Source organism: Hyla sarda, chromosome 7 (assembly GCF_029499605.1).
Source record: "Hyla sarda isolate aHylSar1 chromosome 7, aHylSar1.hap1, whole genome shotgun sequence".
Lineage (NCBI taxonomy): Eukaryota > Metazoa > Chordata > Amphibia > Anura > Hylidae > Hyla > Hyla sarda.
In genome coordinates this window covers 162,533,577-162,560,962 of record NC_079195.1, presented here as the reverse complement: position 1 = coordinate 162,560,962, position 27,386 = coordinate 162,533,577, and the positions used below count along the sequence as shown (strand labels likewise).

At 43.5% G+C, this 27,386-nt stretch overlaps 1 protein-coding gene across 1 annotated transcript in view; it reads right to left on the bottom strand.

Moving 5' to 3' along the window:
• Positions 1–281: 281 nt before the first annotated feature.
• CNTF (ciliary neurotrophic factor) overlaps positions 282–27,386 on the bottom strand; it is an 81,260-nt gene continuing 54,155 nt past the window's right edge. The window contains exon 3 of the mRNA XM_056531162.1: positions 282–5,163. Coding sequence (XP_056387137.1) covers positions 4,681–5,163 — 483 coding nt within the window. The 3' untranslated portion in view covers positions 282–4,680. The remainder of the gene's footprint in view (positions 5,164–27,386) is intronic.

The following is a 27,386-nucleotide window of genomic DNA, read 5'->3' as shown; positions in this document are numbered from 1 at the left end:
TTGTTTTATCCCTTACTTTTTAATCTAGGGTTCACCACTGTGGTTGGGGCCACCCTGTTACCACTTTACACTTAACACTTTACCCTTTAGCTCCCTCCCCCAACCTCTGGATAAACACAGCACAATAATGGTCTTCATTAGATGGACATAAGTCTTTTTTCTGCCTTACAAATATTCATATAGCCTTATCTCTAAATATATATACAGTATGTATGTGTGTACTTACATTTTCCCATGACCGTAAATGTTAAAATATGAATGATACGTCAACACTTGCAGAGTTCATTGTTTATTTATTTCTTATATCATAACTTGCATTTTCAAATTTGCTTAGCGCAATAAAAAACAAAAAAAAAACAATCAATCAGTTTCTGATATATACTGTCCTGCACTGCAACAGCTTTCTCTAATATGGAAGTCCAGTGAATCCAATCATTGCTTATGTTATTTCCAGTAAGTAAGCACAACTCAATTTTTTGCTATTTCCTGCACAGTAGCAACAGACTTCTTGGGTCATTAAAGGAGAATTCAAGCAAAAATTTACTTATCCTCTATCCACGGGATAGGGGATAAGTAGCTGATTGCGGGGGTCCTACCGTTGGGACAGCTCTATTTTAGTGAGGAGCCCGTGTTGTCTACTGGTAGACGGCACATGCTTAATTCATTTTTATGGGAGCAGTGATAATGCCCGAGTGCTGTACTCAAATCTTTTCGGCACCTGCAGCGTGCACTTCTCACTGAGCGCCGGGGCCCTTTCAGGAGATTGTGGGGGTCCCTATGGTCGGACCCCTCCGTTATCAGTTACTTACCCCCTATCCTGTGGATAGGGGATAAGTAACTTTTTGATGGATATCTCTTTTAAAGTGCACATATAACCTAAATCATTGCCAAAGTACTCACATAGCTAGCTTGGGCAAACTGTGGATAGCATTTAGAGGCAGCCAACAAATGAGCTATTAAAGCTTATTTGTAGAAATAATTTACAACAATAATGCTTATAGAACACATCATTAACAAATAAATGTAAAAACAGAACTGCTTAAAGTGCAAATTCTGTTTCAATCCAGTGCTGATATCATAATATGTATTTATCTTTAGAACAGTCACAGCTTCATTTTACTTATACAGCGCTTTACATATACTCACTCTTTTTACACAATAAAATTACTAAAGATTGTGTTAAGCAAATACTATTGAAGCAATTGATAAACTTTCCTTAAAGGGGTACTCCACTGGAAAACATTTTCTTTTAAATCAACTGGTGCCAGAAAGTTAAACAGATTTGCAAATTACTTCTATTAAAAAATCCCAATCCTTCACCTGGTGTGTCCGACCTCCAAGCTACATGGCTGCCCACACGGAACCTCATATCAAAGATTTCAAACCCTCTGCTAGTAGGTACATTGACGGTGAAACAGGCCTATGACAAACAGAGACAGTGGGACGCCTTCACCTCGCACACAATCTCACCCTTACTACCCGGCTCTTTGATTCCAAGCATCTTACCTCACTCAACACATGCACAATCTGACATTTGGTCCAAATTAAATTCTATCCCAATCAAAGACATATGCCTGGAAAACTCACCCCCAACTCAAGAGTTACTACATTTCCTTCTACCGAATAGAACTCTACACTTTCTACACATACAGGCTATACAGGGCATGTGCCGGGCATTGCTCAAGGTGTACGTCGTCAGGAAAGACCCCACTTGGTTGGAGACAGCATCGCAGTCAGCAGCGGAATCTAAAATTAGACTCCCATTTATTCGTTCCCATATCAATAGAGAAGGGGGAAATGCTTATCCTTTGTACCCATTGTCCTGGGAGAAAGAATTGGGTTTGTCACTGACGACGGAGGAAAAGTCAGTGGTGTTAAAAAACTCCCATGGCTTTTCAAGATGTGTGAAACTCCAAGAAAACCACTTTAAGCTCATCTCAAGATGGTATAGGACCCCTGAACGATTATATAATTGGGGGCTCTCCCCTACAAGTGAATGTTGGAGAGACTGTAAGCAAACTGGCTCTCTATCACACTTGTGGTGGACTTGCCCGTCAATCACTGATTATTGGAAGGCAGTGGGACAACACATAGACTTGATTCTGGGCAGAAAAGTACACTTGACCCCACAGCTAGTGCTCTTGGGCTTACCCCATGGGGGAAATACCCTGCACAAACACTCACTTCTGGCTCATCTGTTGGCAGCGGCAAAATTATTAATACCTCTCCACTGGAGACAGCCTAATCCCCCAACTTTGCAAGAATGGCTAGCAAAGGTAGCCAGTATTTGTAGATTAGAAGAACTATCTAGCTGGAGTATCCGCTCATACGACAAATACTTCAAAACGTGGTACCCTTGGATTCACTTCAAGGAGACAATACAGGCAAATATTGACACAGCAGGAGCTGGTGACACCTCAGTATCCCAGTGCAATCAGTAGACCCATGACATAGTCCATTGACCTACCCTTCACCCCCCCTTTCCCCCCCCCCTTTCCTCCACTTTTCTCTCATCTCCTACTCGTTCTCCTATACCTTTCACTTTAACTCTCTTCTTTTTCTTTCCTACTCGCTAATTGTTTACCTTAGCAATTTAGATACAAATGACTTTCAATAGTTTGTTGATTTAATTCGATAAGTGAAAGATACACAGAACGTCTTTTTACCGCTGCCCTTTGACGCAGTTTGAGGTAACGCTAGACAGATTACTTCTAATTCATATTAAGAAATGTATACCCATATGACAGCACCTTTAGTTGCCTTAGATTGTGAACAGGAGTTCATTGTATCTTCGAAGGTATTGACTTTTTCGATTCATGCTCAAGCAATGTTGATTTACAGCTTTGTCAATTTATGCTTCACAACTTTGTCTTATATTGGTTGAAAAAACTAAATAAAGATTTGAAAAAAAAAAAAAAAAAAATCCCAATCCTTCCAGTGCTTATCAGATGCTGTATAATACACAGGAAGTTCTTTTCTTTAATAGGGATTTTTTAATAGAAGTAATTTACAATTCTGTATAACTTTCTGTCACCAGTTGATTTAAAAGAAAATATGTTTTCCAGTGGAGTAGCCCTTTAAAGGGGTTGTCTGGAAGGATGAAAGATTGGTTAAAAAAATAAAAAAGACTGAGTAGAACAAACTAACAAAAAAACACATTACTCAACTCACTGATCCACCACTGTTGTTTTGATGGTGCCAGGGTGCCCACTTAGCCTCATCTTTTGGTCCCTATTTTGACACACGGGAAATGCCCACTTAGTTAATTAATGAAAAAGCTGAGTCACCACTGCAGATAGTAATAAGTTGAGCGGACATTTTCTGTGGGTTGAGATGAGGACAAGAAGGATCAATAGGGTGAGTACTGTCTTTTTTTTATTTTGTTAATCAGTCTGCCCCCCTTAAAGAGGCACTGTCCCCAACAAAAAATATTGCCATGTTCAGATCAAGCAATTACAAAATGTTCTCTAATTTAGTCCTGTTGATGCTATTACCTAGGTTTTGGCCCATTATAATAGGGGCCACTAGATGTCCCCGTACAGGCTAATTTAAGGGGTACTCCAGAGCTTAGACATCGTATCCACTATCCAAAGGATAGGATAAGATTCTTTTATTATGTTTACTTACTTTTATATGGAATTTGTGAAAAGGGGGGGGGGGAGGTGATTTCAACTTTTAGTATGGAAGGGGTTTATTCACATTTATTAACATTTTTTTTTTTACACCATTTTTTTTTGTCCCCATAGGGGATTATTACATGCAATCTTCTGATTATTACATGCAATCTGCCATAGCATAGCATTGATCAGTGTTATCTGCGCTTGATTGCTCCAACCTGGTGAGCCAGCCTGGAGCATCGCAGAGGAGATTGGATGGAGAGGAGGCAGGTAAGGGCCTTCCCCTCATCCTGTAAGCTGATGGGGACACTGCAGTTTCACCGTGGTGATCCCGATCAGCTCGACTGAGCTGCCCGAGAATGCTTTTTTTCATTTTAGAAGTGGTGATCGGGGATGTCCGGCATAGACACGGGTCCCAGCCGTTGATAGCCGTCTGGACCACCCCACTATGATGCAGGGCCAGCCCGTGACCCCACATCATAGCAGGTACGCTCTGCGTCCTGAAGGGGTTAAATAGAAGTAATTTACAAATCTGTTTAACTTTTTGGCACCAGTTGATTTAAAAAAAAAATGTTTTCCACTGGAGTACCCCTTTAATGCCGTTGATCGCTGTTTTTAAACTAATAAAATCGCCCTTTTTATCACCAGCTTAAGTGTCATAGAGGTTGGGCCGAGTGGAAGCAGCACGCATCCTCCCACCTATCATGATTGATGTGCAGGGCTGAGCCTCTAGCACGGAAGGAGGTGTACTGCTGCTGCCTCTATGACATGGGCTGGTAATGAAAAAGATTTCCTTTAATGTAATGGCTATATAAAGAGAAACGGGATTGATGTGGAGCTTTGCAGCACAAAAACATGGGTTAAATCACAAGCACACAACCCTGCAACTTGTGCTAGTATTACTAACTTGTCTTCCTGAATTAAATATTTTGTTGAGTAAAATGGATTGGCCACATAGAATTTACTTCCTTACACCCACACACACCTTATGTAATGAGTCAAACCTGCGTCTTGTCTTTTCTTGAGTCATTCGTGTACCCTCTGTTTAAGTTCTACCTATAATTCATTGTTCACTTGTTTCTGTAGATGTCTCCGCCCTGATAGCCAGGTTTCCTTTCTCCCTTTGCAACTTTCTTATGTCTCTGACGCTTCGCAGTGCCCAGACTTCCAGATCCCTCAAAACATGATAACCCCTGACCTTCCTTTCAAAGACTCCCCCTGACGATCTATCCACCTCATCTATACCTTTACCTAATTCTTTCTCAAGGCCCATTGTTGTTCCAAGGTGCTCAAGATGGCACCTCAAGGCCGACACTTGTCTTAGAATGCCACGAAGACCACTATGGAGAGTACCCTCTCTTTGCAAGAGGTTGTCACCCTGTTCTTCTATCACTTGCATCAATCGTCTTTCAAAGTCCAAGTAAGCAGTTATATTAGAACGTAGTCTCTCCTCCATGGTCATCTCTGCCCACATGTCAGAATCCATGGATGCATTCCCTCCAGGAAAGTCAAAGTGAGTTAAATTATGAAGACCATGTGCTTCCACCTGAGAGAAAAAAAACAATGGTCAGGAAATTAACCATCTAAATTTTATAAACTGTATATCATACCCCAAACTATCCATATTTAAATAAATAGATACAGCTAGCTGCAAATATTTATCAGGTTTGTCATAATGATATCTTGGGAAGGGATTAAAATCCATAGGGGAGATTTATCAAAACCTGTCCTGTCTGGCAACCGTGCTCTCTGCCGACATCTCTGCTTGTCTTAGAAACTGAACAGAGCAGAAGAGGTTTGCTATTTGGATTTGCTTCTACTCTGGACAGTTCCCGAGACAGGTGTCATCAAAGAGCACTTAGACAGAAAAGAACAACTCAACTTAGGCAGCTCATAGGTACTGAAAGGATTAAGATTTTTTTAAATAGAAGTAATTTACAAATCCGATTAACCTTCTAGAGCCAGTTGATATATATGAAAAAAAAGTTTTTTCCTGGATAACCCCTTTAACCTGAGCTGTGAGTGGTTTCTGTGAGCAATGCACACATTTTGTCTCATGCAGATTGATAAATATGGGCCAATTTGTCCTGTCCTTACACACAATCCAGCATGAGATTCAACAAGTCAACAAATTTCATTGTGGTATGGCGGGGTGTGATGCAAATGGCAGATGTCGTTACCCTAGGAGCAGATGATATTAACCCATTGTGTTCATGACGCCAGGGCATGGTTTAGCCTTAACCACTCGAAGATATACTGCTGGATCCTGGGCTAGGCACAAGGCAATGAAGACATCGATGCCAAGTTATGGACAACGGTAGCTTTACTCAGGGTAGACAGTTGGTACAGTCTATGCAGTACAGCCAGGGCCCAAAGAGGTGACCAGTGACACAGAGACCTCGCAAGCTTGCTGGGAATTGTAGTTAGACGAGAGAATTTTGTGCAGGTCACACTGAGTAGACAGATGATCGACTTGTGACTGACAGGACGGTGACTTGAGCTTATTTGCACTTGACTTGTGGCTGCAGACTTGACTTGAGGCCTCCACTACTCTGGACACACACACTAGGTACGACTTTACTGCACTGGACCTCAGCAACAAGAAAGTGAAGCTAGCTCAACCCAGGGCTTTTATGGGGGATACTAGCAGGGAGCCCATAGGTCATCCTTGTGGTCAGCTGGTCATAGATACCTCCTGGGTAACAATCTCATGGTACAAATGGGGAAACAACTGCAGGGGGCCTTGGGGACACTGAGGGACACTGCCTTACAGGGCAGGAAGGTACGAGGCAACACCATCCCGTACTTGGCTACCACATCATTATTACTAGAGGTGCACCAAAATGGAAATTTCAGAACCGAAACGAAACCGAAATAAAAAAAAATGTCCGGCCGAAACCGATACCGAAAATGACTTCTACCCGTCTTCTGGTAAAATGCAGCGCTCCGCTCATTAGATTAGATTCCCCCACATTAGATTGCCAGCTCCCCCACATTAGGTCGGGAGTTCCCCCACATTAATAGGCAGCTCCCCCACAATAGTAGGCAGCTCCCCCACAATAGTAGGCAGCTCCCCCACATTAGGTCAGCATTTTCCCCACAATAGTAGGCAGGTTCCCCACAATCGTAGGCAGTTCCCCCACAATATTAGGCAGCTCCCCCCAACAATATTAGGCAGCTCCCCCCACATTTGTAGGCAGCTCCCCCCCACATTAGGTCAGTAGTTCCCCCACAATAGTAGGCAGGTTCCCCCACAATATCAGGCAGCTCCCCCCAACAATATTAGGCAGCTCCCCCTACATTTGTAGGCAGCTCCACCCCACAATATTAGGCAGTTCCCCCCAACAATATTAGGCAGCTCCCCCCAACAATATTAGGCAGCTCCCCCCACATTTGTAGGCAGCTCCCCTCCCCACAATATTAGGCAGCTCCACCCCAACAATATTAGGCAGCTCCCCCCACATTTGTAGGCAGCCCCCCCCCACAATATTAGGCAGCTCCCCCCACATTTGTAGGCAGCTCCCCCCCATATTTGTAGGCAGCTCCCCCCCACATTAGGTCAGCAGTTCCCCCACAAATTAGTAGGCAGTTTCCCCCCACCCCACAGACATACAGCTTCCAGCCATATACAGTGTATGGCTGGAGGCTGTATGTCTGTACTGCTGCCCCCACAGTGTTCCGGTCACCGCTCCTCCAGCCCGGGGTCACATCTACTGCTATGGCCTATGGACCATAGCAGTAGGTGCCGGGACCAAAGGAGCGGTGACCGAAACACTGAAGAAGATGACGCGCCGCCGGTCAATTACCAGGCCCGGCCAGCGCGCGTTCTCCTGCGACGATCCTGCGGTCCTCCTGCGTCTCTATGGTTGTACGCACGGGACGTCAGTGACGTCCCGTGCGTACAACCATAGAGGCGGAGAAGCGAAGGACCGAAGGAGGAGCGCAGGAGGATGCCGGGGAATTGTGAGTGACCGGCGGACATCCTTATGTCCCGAAAAGATTTTTCGGGACACAAGGATGTCCGGGATAGGAATACTTCTTTTTATGTGCCCGGGCCGGCTCCCGTGTGTGGCTGCAGGCGTGGGCCGACCAGAGCATATAAAAACTAATACTGTATACTAAAAACCAGGGGGCCTCCAGCTGTTGTGAAACTACAACTCCCAGCATGCCCGGACAGACTTTGCCGGTCCGGGCATGCTGGGAGTTGTAGTTTCACAACAGCTGGAGGCCCCCTGGTTTTTAGTATACAGTATTAGGTTTTATATGCTCTGGTCGGCCCCCTCCTGCAGCCACACACGGGAGCCGGCCCGGGCACATAAAAAGAAGTAAAAGAAGTATTCCTATCCCGGAGAGCGCGCCCCCCCCCCCAGATCTTGCGCCCGGCCCCCCTGCACCCCCACCGAGTGCTTCTGCCACTGGCAATGTTTGTAACTTGTGCTGTGGGCAGGCAGGGGAGGTGGGTCATTATCGGCAAATTTTTTGTTGTTTCGGCATTTCCCCGAAATAGCTATTTTCGCCCGATATGTATCGGCCGCCGATATATCGGTGCATCCCTAATTATTACTTATTTTAAAGGGGTTATCCAGCATAAGGTGATTTTAGTACGTACCTGGCAGACAGTAATGGACATGCTTAGGAAGGATCTGTGCTTGTCTTGGGCTAAATGGCTATGTTGTGAGATTACCATAACACTGTGGCTAGCTTTCTGTGAACTTGTATTTCCTGTTTTCTTGTTTGCCTACAAATCCCATGATTCCATTTTCCTCCTTCCCACACATCAGCTACCTCACCCATTGAAACTAAATGAGCTGCAGACCTGTGGTATTCAATCAGGATGCCTACAGCTGTTGCAGCATTAGTTGCAGATTGATCCCTCCACCCATTGAAGCAGACAGGCTCCCTGTCATCAGATGACTAGTGAGTCAGGTCTCGACCGCATTGCAAGCTGGGAAAAATTCTGAGACAACAGTCATTTTGTATGCTACTAAAAATAAATATTGGGGTGAAAATCACATAAGAATTGTGAGAAAACCGTCACACATAGGTAAAGAAACTATATTATGAACTACACTAACTTTACAGCCCCTGTAGCATAGTCAAATAAAAAAAAAATCCCGGAATACCCCTTTAACCTCTTAACCCCTTAAGGACCCAGGACGTACTAGAACGTCCTGGCACCCTGGGCTTTAAGGACCGAGGACGTACTAGTATGTCCTGGTGTTTCTCCGGTCTCTGCCGCGCCCCGGGCAGAGATCGGAAGCGGATGCCTGCTGTCGGTGATCGCTGCAAATCGCGAGGGAAATCGTCCCTGCGATCTGCGGCGATACCGGGCTGATCGGGTCTCTGGGACCCGACCACCCGGTAATTTTGCATGATCCCGGCTGTCACAGACAGCCAGGACCATGCTAAAGTATAGGAGCGAGGTGGCAAGCCTGCCACCTCCTCCTATCCCCTGCGATTCTTCGGTTAGCTAACTGACCAATCGCAGGGGGGGCGGTTACTTCCTCCCACCATGCCCGGCTCCTGAAAGTCCGGAGAGAACGGGAGGAAGACCGGAGGATGCGGCGGGGGACGGGGGAGTGCTGGGGACCGGCCCTGGTACTTACCTCGTCCCTGAAGACCCGGATCCCGGCGGCGCAGACGGCGGCGGTGGCGACAGGTGAGTGGATCTTCGGCGGCATTGCGGGACCTATGCAGCAGTCCAGACCGCCGTAAAGCGATCTGGACTGCTCCATCTGGTCCTCTTACACTACAACTCCCAGCATGCCCAGACATCTGGAGGTCCAGAGTTTGGAGACCACTGTGCCCTTCCAGATGTTGCAAAACTACACATCCTCAGCATGCCCTTACTGTCCAGACATGCTGGGAGTTGTAGTTCTGTAACATCTGGCCCTTCAGATGTTGCAGAACTACAACTCCCAGCATGCCTGGACAGTTTTGGCATACTGGGAGTTGTAGTTTTGCAACATCTGGAAGGGCACAGATTGCGAACCACTGTATTAGTGGTCTGCAAACTGTAGTCCTCCAGATGTTGCAAAACTACAACTCCAAGCATGCTGGGAGTTGTAGTTCGGCAACATATGGCTCTAAAGATGTTGCCGAACTACTACTTCCAGCATGGCTGAGAATGTTTGGGAGTTGTGGTTTTGCAACAACTGGAGGCACACTGGTTGGGAAACATTGTCTGTTTCCTAACTCAGTGTTTCCCAACCCGTGTGCCTCCAGCTGTTAGACTGATAGACTGTGCATGCTGGGTTGTAGTTTTGCAACAACTGGAGGTTCCCCCCCCCCTGTGAGTGTACAGGGTACATTCACATGGGCAGGGGGCTTACAGTGAGTATCAGGCTGCAAGTTTGCGATGCAGCAAATTTTGCGCGGCAGCTCAAACTCGCAGCGGGAAACTCGCTGTAATGCCCCGCCCATGTGACTGTACCCTAAAAACACTACACTACACTAACACAAAATAAAAAGTAAAAAATACTACATATACACATACCCCTACACAGCCCCCCTCCTCTCCCCAATAAAAATTAAAAACGTCTGGTACGCCACTGTTTCCAAAGTGGAGCCTCCAGCTGTTAAAAAACAACAACTCCCAGTATTGCCGGACAGCCGTTGACTGTCCAAGCATGCTGGGAGTTTTGCAACAGCTGGAGGCACCCTGTTTGGGAATCACTGGCGTACAATACCCCTATGTCCACCCCTATGCAAATCCCTAATTCAGGCCTCAAATGCACATGGCGCTCTCTCACTTTGGAGCCCTGTTGTATTTCAAGGCAACAGTTTAGGGCCACATATGGGGTATCGCCGTACTCGGGAGAAATTGCCTAACAAATTTTGGGGGGCTTTTTCTCCTTTCACCCCTTATGAAAAGGTGAAGTTGGGGTCTACACCAGCATGTTAGTGTAAAGAAATACATTTTTACACTAACATGCTGGTGTTGCCCTATACTTTTCATTTTGACAAGAGGTAAAAGGGGAAAAAAGCCCCCCAAAATTTGTAATGCAATTTCTCCCGACTACGGAGATACCCCATATGTGGGCGCAAAGTGCTCTGGGGCGCACAACAAGGCCCAGAAGGGAGAGTGCACCATGTACATTTGAGGTGATTTGCACAGGGGTGGCTGATTGTTACAGCGGTTTTGACAAACGCAAAAAAAAAAAAAAAAAAAAACACATGTGACCCCATTTGGGAAACTACACCCCTCATGGAATGTAATGAGGGTCGCAGTGAGAATTTACACCCCACTGGTGTCTGACAGATCTTTGGAACAGTGGGCTGTGCAAATTAAAAAAATTTTTTTACAGCCCACTGTTCCAAAGATCTCACAGACACCAGTGGGGGGTAAATGATCACTGTACCCCTTGTTACATTCCTAAAGGGGTCTAGTTTCCAAAATGGTATGCCATGTGGGAGTTATTTTGCTGGCACCATAGGGGCTTCCTAAATGCGACATGCCCCCCGAGCAAAATTTGCTCTCCAAAAGCCAAATATGACTCCTTCTCTTCTGAGCATTGTAGTTCGCCCGTAGTGCACTTCAGGTCAACTTATGGGGTACCTCCATACTCAGAAGAGATTGGGTTACAAATTTTGGGGGGTATTTTCTGCTATTAACCCTTGCAAAAATGTGAAATTTGGGGGGGGGGGAAACACACATTTTAGTGAAATTTTTTTTTAATTTTTTTACGTATGCAAAAGTCGTGAAACCCCTGTGGGGTATTAAGGCTCACTTTATTCCTTGTTACATTCCTCAAGGGGTCTAGTTTCCAAAATGGTATGCCAGGTGTTTTTTTTTTTGCTATTCTGGCATCATAGGGGCTTCCTAAATGCAACATGCCCCCGAGCAAAATTTCAGAAAAACTTACTCTCCAAAATCCCCTTGTCACTCATTCGCTTCTGAGCCCTCTACTGCGCCCGCCGAACACTTTACATAGACATATGAGGTATGTGCTTACTCGAGAGAAATTGGGCTACAAACACAAGTATAATTTTTCTCCTTTTACCCCTTGTAAAAATTCAAAAATTGGGTCTACAACAACATGGGAGTGTAAAAAATGAAGCTTGTGAATTTTCTCCTTCACTTTGCTGCTATTCCTGTGAAACACCTAAAGGGTTAAAATGCTGACTGAATGTCATTTTGAATACTTTGCGGGGTGCAGTTTTTATAATGGGGTCATTTGTGGGGTATTTCTAATATGAAGACCCTTCAAATCCACTTCAAACATGAACTGGTCCCTGAAAAATTGTGAGTTTGGAAATTTTGTGAAAAATTGGAAAATTGCTGCTGAACTTTGAAGCCCTCTGGTGTCTTCCAAAAGTAAATACTCGTCAATTTTATGATGCAAACATAAAGTAGACATATTGTATATGTGAATCAAATTTTTTTTATTTGGAATATCCATTTTCCTTACAAGCAGAGAGCTTCAAAGTTAGAAAAATGCTAAATTTTCAAATTTTTAATCAAATTTTGGGATTTTTCACCAAGAAAGGATGCAAGTTACCACAAAATTTTACCACTGTGTTAAAGTGGAATATGTCATGAAAAAACAATCTCGGAATCAGAATAATAACTAAAAGCATTCCAGAGTTATTAATGTTTAAAGTGACAGTGGTCAGATGTGCAAAAAATGGCTGGGTCCTAAGGTGTAAAATGGCTGGGTCCTTAAGGGGTTAAAAAGGGACACTCCACTGGAAAACATTTTTTTTTAATCAACCGATGCCACAAAGTTAAACAGATTTGTAAATTACTTCTATTTAAAAATCTTAACCCTTCCGGTACTTATCAGCTGCTATATACATTTTCTTTTCTTTTTGAATTTCCTTTCTGTCTGACCACAGTGCTCTCTGCTGACACCTCTGTCCATGAAAGGAACCGTCCAGAGCAGGATAGGTTTACTATGGGGGATTTGCTCCTGCTCTGGACAGTTCCTGACATGGACAGAGGTGTCAACACAGAGAGCACTGTAGTAAGACAGAAAGGAAATAAAAAAAAAAGAAAAGAACTTCCTCTGGAACATACAGCAGCTGATAAGTACTGAAAGGATTAAAATTTTTAAATAGACATAATTTACAAATCTGTATAACTTTCTGGCACCAGTTAATAAAAAAATGATAATAATAATATATATGTTTTCCAGCGGAGTACCCGCTTCGCTCATTTTGGCCTTGAGGACACAGCCAATTAGTTTTTTTTGTGTTTTCATTGAATTGTTTTCATTGAATTGTTTGAATTTTTGCAACTTTTTTTTTGGGGGGGGGGGGGGGGGGGGGGTTGGTTGTTACACAGTGCATCAATGGGATTAAAATTATACCCAATTTATATAGTTTTTTCTATTATTATACGACTACTACTAAGAAAATACAAACTTTTTTTTTAAACAAAATTGGCATGCATCAAATTGTCCTTTTCTGACCCCTATAACTATTTAATTGTTCTGTATAAGGGGTCGTGCCCTCTTATACAGAACAAGGGAGCAAATAAGGGAGATTTGATTTATTTATTTTTTTATTAGGGGAGGGGGTTTTATATAATTTTAGAGACTTTCTATTTTACACTTTTTAGGTCACCATAGAAGACTTTTATATGCCATAATTAGATTGCATTAACTTTATAATGCCATGCCTATTACATAGTGTGATCGGCGATCCACTGGCTTAGCTAGGCTGTGTCAGTGATTTGACGATTGGCGGCAGATAAGGGGACACTCCTCCGCCATTTTAGTTTATCGTACCCCTGCGGTCACATCACGGGGATACAATAAGCTCCACTGAGCTACATGATCGGCATTGGTCACGGCATCTAAAGGGTTAATGACTGCCAATGGTGGGATAGTTTCAAAGTCACTTAAGGGAGTACTCCACTGGAAAACATTTTCTTTTAAATCAATTTGTGTCAGAAAGTACAGATTTATAAATTACTTCTATTAAAAAATCCCAATCCTTCCAGTACTTATCAGCTGCTGTATACTACAGAGGAAGTTTTTTTTCTCCCCCTTTCTGCCTGACCACAGTGCTCTCTGCTGACACCCCTGTCTATGTCAGGAACTGTCCAGAGCAAGAGAGGTTCCTAAAATGGACAGATGTGTCAGCAGAGAGCACTGTGGTCAGGCAGAAAGGAAATTCAAAAAGAAAAGAACTACCTCTGTATTATACAGCAGCAGATAAGTACTGGAAGGATTGGGATTTTTTAATACAAGTAATTTACAAACCTGTTTACCTTCTGCCAACAGTTGATTTAAAAGAAAATGTTTTCCAGGGGAGTACCCCTTTAAGGACCAGGCCAATTTTCATTTTTGCACTTTCTTCCTCCCCTTCTAAAAATCATAACACTTACAATTTTGCACCTCCAGACCCATGTAAGGGATTGTTTTTTTACGCTACCAATTGTACTTTGTAATGACATCAATAATTTAATAACAAAATCCACTACAAAACCAAAATAAATATATTTGTGGGGTGAAATTGAAAGAAAAAAAAAAAAGCGTAATTTTGTACATTTTGGGGGCCTCCGTTTCTACACAGTGTAATTTTCGGTAAAAATGACACCTTATCTTTATTCTGTAGGTCCATACGGTCACAAGGATACTCAATTTATGTAGGGTTTATTTTACTACTTACAACTATAAAACATAACTACATGCACCAAAATAAATATGTTTAAAATTGTCATCTTCTGACCCCTATAACGTTTTTATTTTTCCGCATGCGTAGCTATATGAGGGCTCATTTTTTGTGCCTTGTCTGCAGTTTTTATCCGTACCGTTTTTGTTTCGATGGGACTTTTTGATCGCTTTTTTTTATTTTATGGTATATGAAGTGACACTTTCCAGTAAAACTGGCATGTTTTCTTTATTCTTTATTTAGGGCCAGGCTTTATCAATCGAGGGAAGAGCACACAGATCAATGTGGTTTTATGAAACCACATTGATCTGTATAAGGAATCTAGTGATTCCTCCTAAAAGTCCCCTAAGGGGACTAAAAGTGTAAAAAAAAAAAAAAGAAAAAAGTTTAAGAAAAGTTTAAAAACACACTTTAACCCCTTCCTTATTAAAATGTTAAAATCACCCCCCTTTTCCAAATTCCATATAAAAAATATGTAAACATAATAAAAATAAAACATATGTGGTATCGCCAGTGCATAAATGTCCGAACTTTAAAAATACATCGTTAATTAAACTGCATGGTCAATGGCGTATGCGCAAAAAAATTCCAAAGTCCAAAATTGCGTATTTTTTGTCACTTTATATATCATGAAAAATGAATAAAAAGCAAAAAGCAATCAAAAAGTATGATCAATACAAAAATGGTACCGCTGAAAACTTCAGATCACGGTGCAAAAAAATTAGCCCTAATACCGCCCCGTACACGTAAAAATAAAAAAGTTATAGGGGTCAGAAAATGACAATTTTAAACGTATTAATTTTCGTGCATGTAGTTATGATTTTGTAAGATTATGTAAGTAGGGTTTCATTTTAATCATATGGACCTACAGAATAAAGATAAGGTGTCATTTTTACCGAAAAACGGAAGCCCCCCAAACTTACAAAATGGTGTTTTTTCTTCAATTCAATGATTTTATTTTTGGTCATTACAAAGTAGAATTGGTGGCTCAAAAAATAAGCCATCATATGGATTTTTGGGTGCAAAATTGAAAAAATTTTTTTTTTAAAAGTAAGGAAAAAACGAAAGTGCAAAAACAGAAAAACCCTGCTCCCTTAAGGGGTTAATTATCTTCCTGGGTACTGTAGCCCTCCCATTCTCCGTATTAATCCGATTGTTGTCTTTGAACCCTCTCCAGCTCCACTATATCTTTCTTGTACATTGGTGCCCAATACTGTACACAGCATTTCAAGTGTGTGCTGACTTTTGATTTCTACAGTGGTAGAATGATTTCCTTGTCGTGGGCATCTATGCCACTTTTGATGCACCCCGTGATTTTATTTGCATTAGCAGCAGCTGACCGACACTGGTTGCTACAGTTACATGTACTATTGACTTTTCCATGTCAGTTGTCATAGAAATATATAGAATGTGCCGGCAGATAAGAGCCATTTGGCCCATCTAGTCTGCCCAATAGACTCTCAGCTTTTTACCATTATTTTACCATTTAGTACCTAATCCCAGCCTTCATTCTTCCTCCCCATGTGCATAACCTTACATTTATCAGTGTTGAACCTCATCTGCCACTTCCCAAGCCACAACCTATTTAGATCCATTTATAAAAGTGCTCGGTCTTCTATGTTGTTAACCACTTTACTGAGTTTAGTATCATCTGCAAAGATTGCTACTTTATTATTCAACCCTTTTACAAAGTCATTAATAAAAATGTTAAAAAGAATAGGACCTAGAACTAACCACGGGGGTACCCCACTTGTAACAGTCAACTAGAGTATGTACCATTAATATTGGTCAAATCCCAAATTCTGTCATAAGTTTTATGTCACTCCGTACCTAATCGTGATCATGTACATATATTTTTTTTAATGTGTCTAGAACGTATATCTATCTCACAAATACCTACATTCTGCTGCTTACTTTTTTTCATCCCGTGTCTGTCTCTTGCCCTCACTCTGCAGGACTCATCTTCCTCCCAGAGTCTGTGCTGGGTCTCTTAATTCAATCACTGTATGCTGCTCTGTAACCCCCTTATATCCCTTTACTTGCTGCAGTCTGATAGACAGGAAAAAAAATGAGCACAAAGGAATGCTAGTCCTGTGCTTCAGCTTGGACAAAGATTATGCTGCAGCAGACTGGATTATGTTCTGGATGGTATGGGGACCGCTATTTTTTTTTAATATAAAAAGGGTGATAAAAAAAAAAACAAATGAAATATCTTACAAAGTTTAATATTTTTCCAAGATGTACAACAAACAGTATTTGAATCTGCTAAACCTACAATGCTACCTCTCAAAAAGAGTAAGGGTGGATTCATATCATGTTTTTAACCTCTTCAGGACACAGGGCGTATGGATACGCCCTGCATTCCGAGTCCTTAAGGACAGAGGGCGTATCCATACGCCCGTGGGAAATCCGGTCCCCACCGCTAGCCGGTTGGGGACAGGAGCCGGATGCCTGCTGAAAGCACCCCCATGTCGGCGATCGGAGAAAATCGCATGTCAATTCAGACATGCGATTTTCTCCAATTCCGGGCTGATCGGGTCTCTGGTGACCCGATCACCTGGAAAATAGGGCTGATCGGAGTTGTCAGAAACAGCCCCGATCAGCCTAAGGGAAAGGAGTGAGGTCGCAGAGCTGCGATCTCCTCCTATCCCCTGCCATTAGTCAGAACGGACTTTTACAAAGTCATTAATAAAAATGTTAAAAAGAATAGGACCTAGAACTAACCACGGGGGTACCCCACTTGTAACAGTCAACTAGAGTATGTACCATTAATATTGGTCAAATCCCAAATTCTGTCATAAGTTTTATGTCACTCCGTACCTAATCGTGATCATGTACATATATTTTTTTTAATGTGTCTAGAACGTATATCTATCTCACAAATACCTACATTCTGCTGCTTACTTTTTTTCATCCCGTGTCTGTCTCTTGCCCTCACTCTGCAGGACTCATCTTCCTCCCAGAGTCTGTGCTGGGTCTCTTAATTCAATCACTGTATGCTGCTCTGTAACCCCCTTATATCCCTTTACTTGCTGCAGTCTGATAGACAGGAAAAAAAATGAGCACAAAGGAATGCTAGTCCTGTGCTTCAGCTTGGACAAAGATTATGCTGCAGCAGACTGGATTATGTTCTGGATGGTATGGGGACCGCTATTTTTTTTTAATATAAAAAGGGTGATAAAAAAAAAAACAAATGAAATATCTTACAAAGTTTAATATTTTTCCAAGATGTACAACAAACAGTATTTGAATCTGCTAAACCTACAATGCTACCTCTCAAAAAGAGTAAGGGTGGATTCATATCATGTTTTTAACCTCTTCAGGACACAGGGCGTATGGATACGCCCTGCATTCCGAGTCCTTAAGGACAGAGGGCGTATCCATACTACCGTGGGAAATCCGGTCCCCACCGCTAGCCGGTTGGGGACAGGAGCCGGATGCCTGCTGAAAGCACCCCCATGTCGGCGATCGGAGAAAATCGCATGTCAATTCAGACATGCGATTTTCTCCAATTCCGGGCTGATCGGGTCTCTGGTGACCCGATCACCTGGAAAATAGGGCTGATCGGAGTTGTCAGAAACAGCCCCGATCAGCCTAAGGGAAAGGAGTGAGGTCGCAGAGCTGCGATCTCCTCCTATCCCCTGCCATTAGTCAGAACGGAGTTCTGACAAATGGCAGCGCAAGACAGGGGGTAGCCATGGCAACCCCCCGTTCTGCCCGCCCCTGGATGTCGAGGGGATCTGGGAAGAAGATGGAGGCCGTACCTGCAGGAGAAGATGCCTGGGGACCCGGGATCTTCGCTGGAGCCTGCTGGATACTTGCTCAGGTAGGGAATCGATGGTGGGGGGGGGAATTGAAAGTGAAAGTAAAACGATCTTTACTGTGGCAACCACTAGGAAGGCCAAACTGCAACTCCCAGCATGCCCAGACAGCCAAAGGCTGTCTGGGCATGCTGGGAGTTGTAGTTTGGCAACATCTGGAGGGTCACAGTTTGGAGACCACTGTTACAGTGGTGCCCAAATGGTAGCCCTCCAGATGTTGCCAAACTACAACTCTCAGCATGCCTTGACTGCCCAGGCATGCTGGGAGTGGTAGTTCTGTAATATCTGTCCCTTCAGATTTAGCAATTTTCATGAAATTTTAGAAAATTGCTGCTCTACTTTGAAGCCCTCTAATTTTTTCAAAAAGCAAAAATATGTCCATTTTATGATGCCAACATAAAGTGGACATATTGTATTTGTGAAGAAAAATAAAATTTATTGTGAATATCCATTTTCCTTACAAGTAGAGAGCTTCAAAGTTACAAAAATGCAAAATTTTCATGAAATTTGGGGATTTTTCACCAAAAAAGGATGCAAGTAACGCCGAAAATTTACCACCAAAATAAAGTAGAATATGTCACGAAAAAACAATCTCAGAATCAGAATATTCGGTAAAAGCGTTTTCGCGTTATTAATTCGTAAAGTGACGGTGGTCAGAATTGCGAAAAAGGGCTCAGTCCTTAAGGTGAAAAAGTATACAATTGTATGGAAAAACATATTGATTGACATCCTGTTTAGGGAAATAAAAAAACTTATACGAAACCGTATGTAAACAATATGATGTGAATGTAGCCTAAGACAAGTACAAAGTTTTTAAAAATAGTGTCACTTTATATGAAAAATATACAACTAGACAAGTACTCACCCCTAATCCTTAAAAAACATATTTCCCCAAAAGGAGCAGAAGAAAACTTCACATGTACATATATTAGATGGTAATCTAAATGCAAGATAATATTAAATAATGACAAAAAGTCCGAACAATCACCAATAACACATTACACATAGAATGATAGCAAAGATGTTATGCCCAATATACCTATATATTAGCATAGATATATATTAGTATAATATACTGAATAGCTTTATGGACATAAAGGATTATATAACAAATGCACAAAATCTATGCAATCATTATATGTGTAATGTGTTATTGTTGCAGGTTATGACTTATTGTGATTATTTGATACTATCTTACATGCTTTTTGTGTAGTATTACCATCTAATACATGTGGAGTTTTCTTTTGTACCTTCTGGGGAAATATGTTTTTAAGGGTTAGAGGTGAGTCCTTGTCTAGTTTATATATTATATATATACATACATACATACATACAGTATATTTAAGTAGCCGTATTAGTCCAAAATGATACAGTTTTTTGACTCGAAAAACAGGGGACTCAATGTAGATTTGAGCTTCTTATCTCTTTCTTCTTTTCTTATAACCTGTGCTGTACTGTATTCTCTTTTGCATCTCACTTTGTCCTGCTTAATTACAGTCTCTCCCCTACTCCCCCCTCCCTCCCCCTTTTTCTCATCCTTATCTATGTAGTCTATGTTCCCATAACAGGACAATGTATGGCCCATCTTAGTGTGAATTCTCCACATCTATTGTCTTAATCCCTGCATATTTGTGAGATGTAACCTGTGTCTTCTGCTTGTGAGCTTAGATTTGCTTTGGACTTGAAAAAGGGAGGAATCCCGAAAGCTTGTCTCTACAAAATGCTGTTAGTCCAATAAAAAAGGTATTACAAGATACTGCAACATTTTTTGACTTGCATATACATATATACACACACACATATTATATATATATATATATATATATATATATATATATATATATATATATATATATATCCCCCCAATAAAATTTCACTATTTTTATAATAGTTTGTACTTGTTTCCTCTTTCTGAGAGGAAGCATTGTAGGTTTAGTAGTTGTATGTTTTGTGCTGCCTATATTGTGCACAGTAATCCAATAGGATTTTGATTGAGTTTTTGAATCTGGCAATGCCCATTTAATAACCACCCTCTGCTTTCTGTTTCCTATCACTGAGCCAGTTACTTACCCACTTCCACACATTTTCCCACAGTCCATACATTTTCATTTTATGTACAAAATTGTTGTGGCACAGTATTAAATTGTGGTAGGCCTCTGGGGTAGGGGTAATGTAGTATTGCTTCAGTATATCAGGGGTTAAGGTTAACCCTATTGTTCGTGACGTCAGGCTGAGGGCTAGTATGCTGAGGTAATTCTCCAGCCTATCGCCGCCCTTCCCAGTAACGATAGGTGCTTGCAAATAATGACTGAAGGTCCACAAGATAGTTGAACTTGAACTTGGATAAACTTTACTGAAAGACTTGCGGTACATCCAATGAACAGTAACAGTCTCATTAATACAGTCTCTATACACTTCAGTGACTGGCAGTTGTTGTGGACCTTGACTTGTTTTATAAGTCTCAAAATTTAGGGTTAATTGCGAAGATCCGTCCGGATTTAGGGGATTGATACGGTCCGGTGATCTTGCAGAGTGCTTAGGGATTGATACACTCACGGTTTGGTAACGATCAACCGTTGCCGCTAGGCTCAGGCCTAAACTCACTGATGACAGCAGCGCAGATCCTTCTCTCATGAAAGACCGGGAACAAGAGAGCGAGCTATGGCCGCCACTCCCTTATATGGGCAGGGCCGTTTTAATTGGTCCGAATAACTGTCACTCAATTTTACAAGGAATTGTGAGCGCAATACGTCACAGGGACCTCCAAAGGTCCTCAAGCAAAAACCATAGTTTATCTGATCACGTGACCCGCAGGTCCTGTTATGTTCCGTACAGGTAATTAACCACTTATATACATTTGTACAATTATATTTATTTAAATCCTGAGTAAACTGTAAGATAACTAATATCTAGATGAGAGGTGACAAGGGGTGGACTAAATAAGAAGGACCCAGACGTCCTAGGGACTCTGGCTATGGGGACCTATATACAGGTACCGTATAGGATGCTGTACCGGGACACCACAAACCCGCTTACTTAAGATAAGTCGACCTCGACGCCTGTCCCCTAAGACAGAGGGACTAGGACTAGAACAGGATGATCTATAAATTTGCTATACATCCTAAGTAAACATTGGGCAAGATGTCTCACTTTTTTGATATATGGGAAAAAGGTTTTTTTGGGCTGCCTTTTTGGTAGTCTATGAGTTAATGTGTAAGTAAACATTGAACACATTTACATTCTCTGACACTTTTACTAGTATCTGGACTAGACAATAGAAATCTTTCTAGACATGGATACTATCTAGACATTAATGCTATCTAGACATTAATACTATCCAGACATGAAGATATCTAACCCTTAGTTTCTAGCTTCTAAAACATTTTATTAAACTTACAATACATTTTAAAGCTTACTAGACAATTAGGTAGCTATCTAACTAGCTAGCTAGCTATGTAGTTGCTAGCTCCTGAGACATTTTTTATTTTAGCTCTCACACATTTTATGAGGCTAACTAGACATTAGCACAGCTCTATATACCTTTAGCGTCAAGCTGACTAGACATTTTTATTATCTCACACATTTTATTCGCCAACAATGAGTTTCCTGTTAGTACACATAAGTTATACTGGCTAGCCGGAAGCTAGGTCACAGTAAGGTTGGCTGCTAGGGTCTATCGGCTACACGCTACTTACCCCTAGAGCACTTCACATAGCCTACCTAGGTTACTTTAAGAATTACATGTTTAATTCTATATTCGCAAGAACACCTACTGGCCAGGTAGAACGTCTCACACACGCAAAGAAGGAGAAGAAGAAGTGTACCTAACAGTGGCAGGAATTGAATTTCAATAGGCTACAATCCCTAAAGTGTTTTCTTAAGTGAGATATTTATTTTGGTGTATGTACTAGAGAAACTTGAGGTAGTACATTTAAGTCAGTAATCTAGAGTACTGAAAAGTTATAGGCAGAGCATTGAAGTGGGTTATCAAAGGTGCTATGTGTGCAGGTACTAAATGTGAGTCTTGGTACCTTATGGGTAGTTTGCCCTGGGTAGTCCTTTGAGACCGCCGCAACACCACCTCCGAGTCGTCAGGAGTCCCTTCACTTGGAGATTCTTCAAGAACTTCAGTCCCCGAGGGACCAGCTGGAGGGCTGGAAAAAGAAGCAACATCTTCGATTGGACTGGGGGGGTTCTCTGAAGACCGATGGAGTAGGGGCATCAAGAACGGGAGCAATCACAGGAGCAGGACTGATGTTTGGTGTAGCAACCAATGGTGGTTGACAGGGAGCAACAGCTATTGGCAACTGGTTAGGTGGAACGGCTACTGGCAACTGTCTGGGTGGAGCAACCAGTGGCGGCTGGCTTGATGGAGCTGGAAACGGTATACCCCAATACATGGTAGGCTGTTGAGATGGGAATAAAGGAACGTCCATAGTGGGATGGATCCCTTCTCCCGACACGTATTCTCTCACTGGCCTTGTTGGAGGTGGAGCAGGAGCAGCAGGAGGAGTAGGAGATGGGCCAAGCATAACTTCTTTCAGGCACACTTTTATCCTATTTCTGTGGACCACCTGTGGCTCGAACCCGTCTTTCTGTACCTTGTACACGTCTGTTTCAGGATAAGGGACTGCAGTAATGGTGTATGGTTCAGTTTCCCACAATGAGTCCAATTTATGTGTCCTAGGGAATTTTCGGAGCCACACTTTATCTCCAAGCTGCAAGGGCTGAGCCGAAGCATGTCGATTATAATCTTTCTGCTGGCGCTCATGAACTTCACCCATTTTCTTTTCAACAATGTCTTTGGCTTCCTCAATTCTTCGTTGATGCTCTGACACCCAACCTTGGGAAACCTGAGGGGAATTGTTGAAAGGTGCCTGCAGCCCGAAGGTCCGATCCTTTGGCAATTGGCCGTGTCGGCCCATCATCAGGAAAAAATGCGTATATCCCGTAGAGCAGTGGACAGTGTTGTTGTAAATTTCTAGGAGTTCAGTTAACAGCTGAGGCCACTCTTCGCGCTTTGAGACAGAGGCAGCTCTTAGCATTTGGATGAACACTTGATTGATGCTCTCGCAGAGCCCATTCCCTTGGGGATGGTAGGCCGGCGTCCGGAGCTTCTTGCAGTCATGCAACCGGCAAAGTTCTTGGAACAACTGGGCTTCAAAGGCGGTTCCCCGATCTGTGAGGACCGATTCAGGACACCCCAGAGGTTTGATCCAATGACGATAGAAGAGCTGAGCAGCAGTCTTGGCGGTAAGATCCTTGACAGGGACCACGACCACCCACTTGGAATAATGATCCACCAATAGCCAGATCGAGTGGGAGCCAGCTTCACATGATACAAGGTAACAATCTGGTTCGGCCTCTCCGTACAGATGGGATGTAAAGGGGCTCTTGCGTCCCTTCGGGGATTCTTGATCACATTGCACACGGAGCATTCGGCACACCATTTCTCGATGTCTCCCCGCATCCCAATCCAGTAAAATCTCCTTCTGACGGTGGCCTCTGTCTTATGGACCCCGAAGTGTCCGGACTGATCATGATAGGCTTCAGGACCATGACTGCATCTCTTCTGGGAACCACAATCTGGTGTATGCGGTCTCTGGAGACTGGATCCAGGGAATTTTGGTAGACCAACCCCTTGTGCAGGAACAGGTGATTCCTCTGTCGCCACAGCCGCTTCAATTCAAAATCCCCTTGGGGCTTGTGCACCCGAGTGGGCACTTTCTTGTGGAGGCAATAGTCTAGGAGGTCCCCGATAACGCGGCTTTCATCCTGAAATGTCTTCCATGTAGACAAATCTTCAGGGACTTTGGGAGATTCAGGTCCGTCACCCGCCTGGGCAGTTAGAGCACTCTGGCTCACGAACCTTCGGTAGAAGGGAGGCATTTCCACATCTTCCCACACATCTTCAGCAGGAGGCACCTCTCCCGGGGCCATGCGAGAAAGTACGTCCGCATTGACATTGGTTTTTCCGCTGCGGTACTTAATGTTGAAATCATAGTTAGCCAACAGAGAGGCCCAGCGTTGTTCGAGAGCAGTGTTCAAATGAGCCAAGGGGTTGTTATCAATGTAGACCGTGAAGGGAGTAGCAGCCAGATAGTCTTTAAACTTCTCAGTAATGGCCCAGACCAGGGCCAGGAGCTCCAGTTTGAAGTAGCTATAATTGGCGTCATTCTTTTCAGCACCTCGGAGATGTCGACTGGCATAGGCAATCACCCTTTCCTTGCCATCTTGCACCTGAGATAAGACTGCCCCCAGACCTTCGAAGCTAGCGTCTGTGTATAAACGGAACAGCAGGCTGTAGTCAGGATATGCCAAAATGGGGGGTTCCATGAGGAGGTACTTCAGGGCTCGAAAAGCATCTTCTTGTTCTTCAGCCCACTGTATGGGGAGCCTCCCATTATAATTGTCCCGGGTAGTCCCTCTCAGTAATTCGGTTAGGGGTCCAGCAATTTGAGCAAAATGGGGGATGAAGCGTCGGTAATAACCAGCAAATCCCAGGAAACTTCGGACATCCTGTACCGTCCTGGGTGTAGGCCACTCTTTCACAGCACTCACTTTGTCTGGATCAGGTTGGACTCCTTGAGCACTGACGACATGTCCCAGATAGTGTACTTGTGGCTTTAGCAAGTGACATTTGGAAGGTTTAACCTTGAGTCCATGTTGGATAAGGACTTGGAAAACTTCTTTCAGGTGATCCAGGTGTTCCTGATATGTCCGGGAATAGACGATGACATCATCTAAATATAACAGAACACTCTGGAAGTTAAGATGCCCCAAACATCACTCCATTAAGAGTTGGAAAGTAGCCGGTGCATTGCACAGTCCAAAGGGCATACTTTTGAACTCGAAAAGACCCATGGGGGTCACAAATGCGGTCTTCTCTCGGTCTTCTTCTGCCATTGGCACATGCCAGTAACCGCTCATCAGATCCAGTGTGGAAAAGTAGGCGGCAGACCCCAATGCAGTCAAGGATTATTCAATACGGAGGAGAGGATAGGCATCCTTATGAGTTATGCCGTTCAACTTCCGGTAGTCCACGCAGAAGCGGATAGTTCCATCTTTTTTCTTCACCAGGACCAAAAGGTGCAGCCCAAGGACTCTGGCTTTCCTGGATGACATCAGCTTCTTTCATCTACACGAGTATCTTCTTTATAGTCTGATACATCCCAGGAGCCACGGGGCGATGTCTCTCCTTAATGGGTGGATTTTCCCCAGTGAGAATCCTATGTTTGATCATGGTGGTCCTGCCAAAGTCTGTAGGGAACTTGCTGAAAGCTTCTTGATATTTCTTAGCTACCTGGATGACTCCTTCCACCTGTTCCTTGGGGGTATCTTCGCCTCCTATTTGTAGTTGGCTCCAAGAAGGTTCCACAGGATTCTGGTAAGGTACTCGTTGAACCACTTGTGACTTCGAGACCACATCTCTAACGTCTAAATGGTGCAGGGTAGCCACCGGGGTATACTTGGGTAGTCGGACGGCAACTTGAGAGAGTTTAATAAGTCTCACCGGAACTTTCCCATTACGTACTGTTACCCGGCTTCTAGCAGCTCGCACCAAGGGGCAATCTTCCAGTAGGATGGGTTCCAAGAGCGCTTGATAATCTTGATTTTTCACCATGGGTCGGGCACGACACCAAATGACCTTCTCCGTCTGTGGCTGTAGACTAACAGCTCGTATATCTTGAATCCTTACTCGACAGATTTCTCCTTGATGATTCACGAACTTCTGTTCTGCTTGGAGGATTTTGAGGTGATACAAACAAACAGCCAGACCCCCCAATAAAATGCAATACACAAAAAACAAAGGATACACCGTCTGAATGACCCCTCACCCATGTCTTATAAAACACATGTATGTTTCCATAATCAGGCCTTGGGCCTGACACCTCCCCCTTAAGATGGAGACAGAGAGATCTGGCCTGTCCAGGCTGATAGATCTGTCTCCCTTAACCATCTATGTCTTTTCTTGACACCACAGGCCCTGCATTCCCAGGCAAAGATGGCACTGAAGGGGCCTAGTACCTGATTAAGCTGCCTAATACTTTCATCTGAGAGCTGTGGATTGATCTCCACATCCTGAAGGGATCCCTGGCTCTTAGCTTCCTCCACTAGGTCTAGTAGCGATCACTACCCAGCCCTTCCTCTGGTGCACTACATACCACCTTCTCAGGGTCATAGTATGCCATATTAATTTGGTACTGTCTCTGCCTCTGACCTTTCTCATCAAGGGCAACTACATATGTGGTGGGTTCTAGGCACTGCAGAATGGGGAAGGGACCCTCCCAGGCAGCCTGCAACTTATTCTGCCTGATGGGGTTCAGAACCATTACCTTCTGTCCCACTTCATAGACCCGGTCCCTTGCATTGCGATCATACCAGTACTTCTGCCTGGACTGTGCTGCTGTGAGGTTGTCATGTACCAGCCCGGTCAATGTCTGCATCCTGTCCCTGAATCTCAGAACATACTCCACCACAGAAGTCTCAGGGGCAGGTAGCCCCCTTTCCCATTCTTCCCTAACTAAATCTCGGGGTCCCCGCACTTTGTGACCATATAATAACTCAAAGGGCGAGAAACCTGTAGGCTCTTGGGGTACCTCCCTGTAAGCAAATAACAGATGGGGTAAACACTTTTCCCAGTCTCCGCCCTCCGATTCTACAAATGTTTTTAGCATTTGTTTCAAGGTGCCATTGTTACCGGACACTCTGTCCAACCAATGTAGAGGGTTGTGATCAGTTATGACAGTAAAATCCGAGCCATGATCCTGCACATCACTCCGTGCGGATGAAGCATCCCCTCTCAGCCTCAGAACCTCCAGATCATGCCTTCGCTGGGCCTCTCTTTCTGCGGCTTGTGGCTGGGCCTCTCTTTCTGCGGCTCATGCCTGAGCATCTCTTTCTGCGGCTTGTGCCTGGGCCTCTCTCTCAGCAGTTTGGTACTGGAGAAGCAGTTGGAGTTTCATATTGGCATCCACATTCCCAAGGTGTTGTAAGGCAGTCCGCATATAAGAGTCCAAGGCCTCATGTGGAGTACTGTCCTGGGAGTAATGTTGTATTCCCCAGGAGATATCAGTCCTTGGATGGCAGTTCCAGCTGTAGGACTTTGTCTCATGTCACTCAGCTCTTCTGCACGGGCATCATACTCCACAAGATCAGCAATACGTTGTTCCTTGTTCTTTCCTGCAGTATGGATCTCCTTTTCTTGGCACATTAGCTCCAGTGCAGGCTTGGACTGCTTGCGATATGCCTCCATATTTCTGAGATGAGACAGAGGAGGTAAAACAGGAGATGGGGAGGACAGAACTGTCTTGCACTCTTTTTGTAT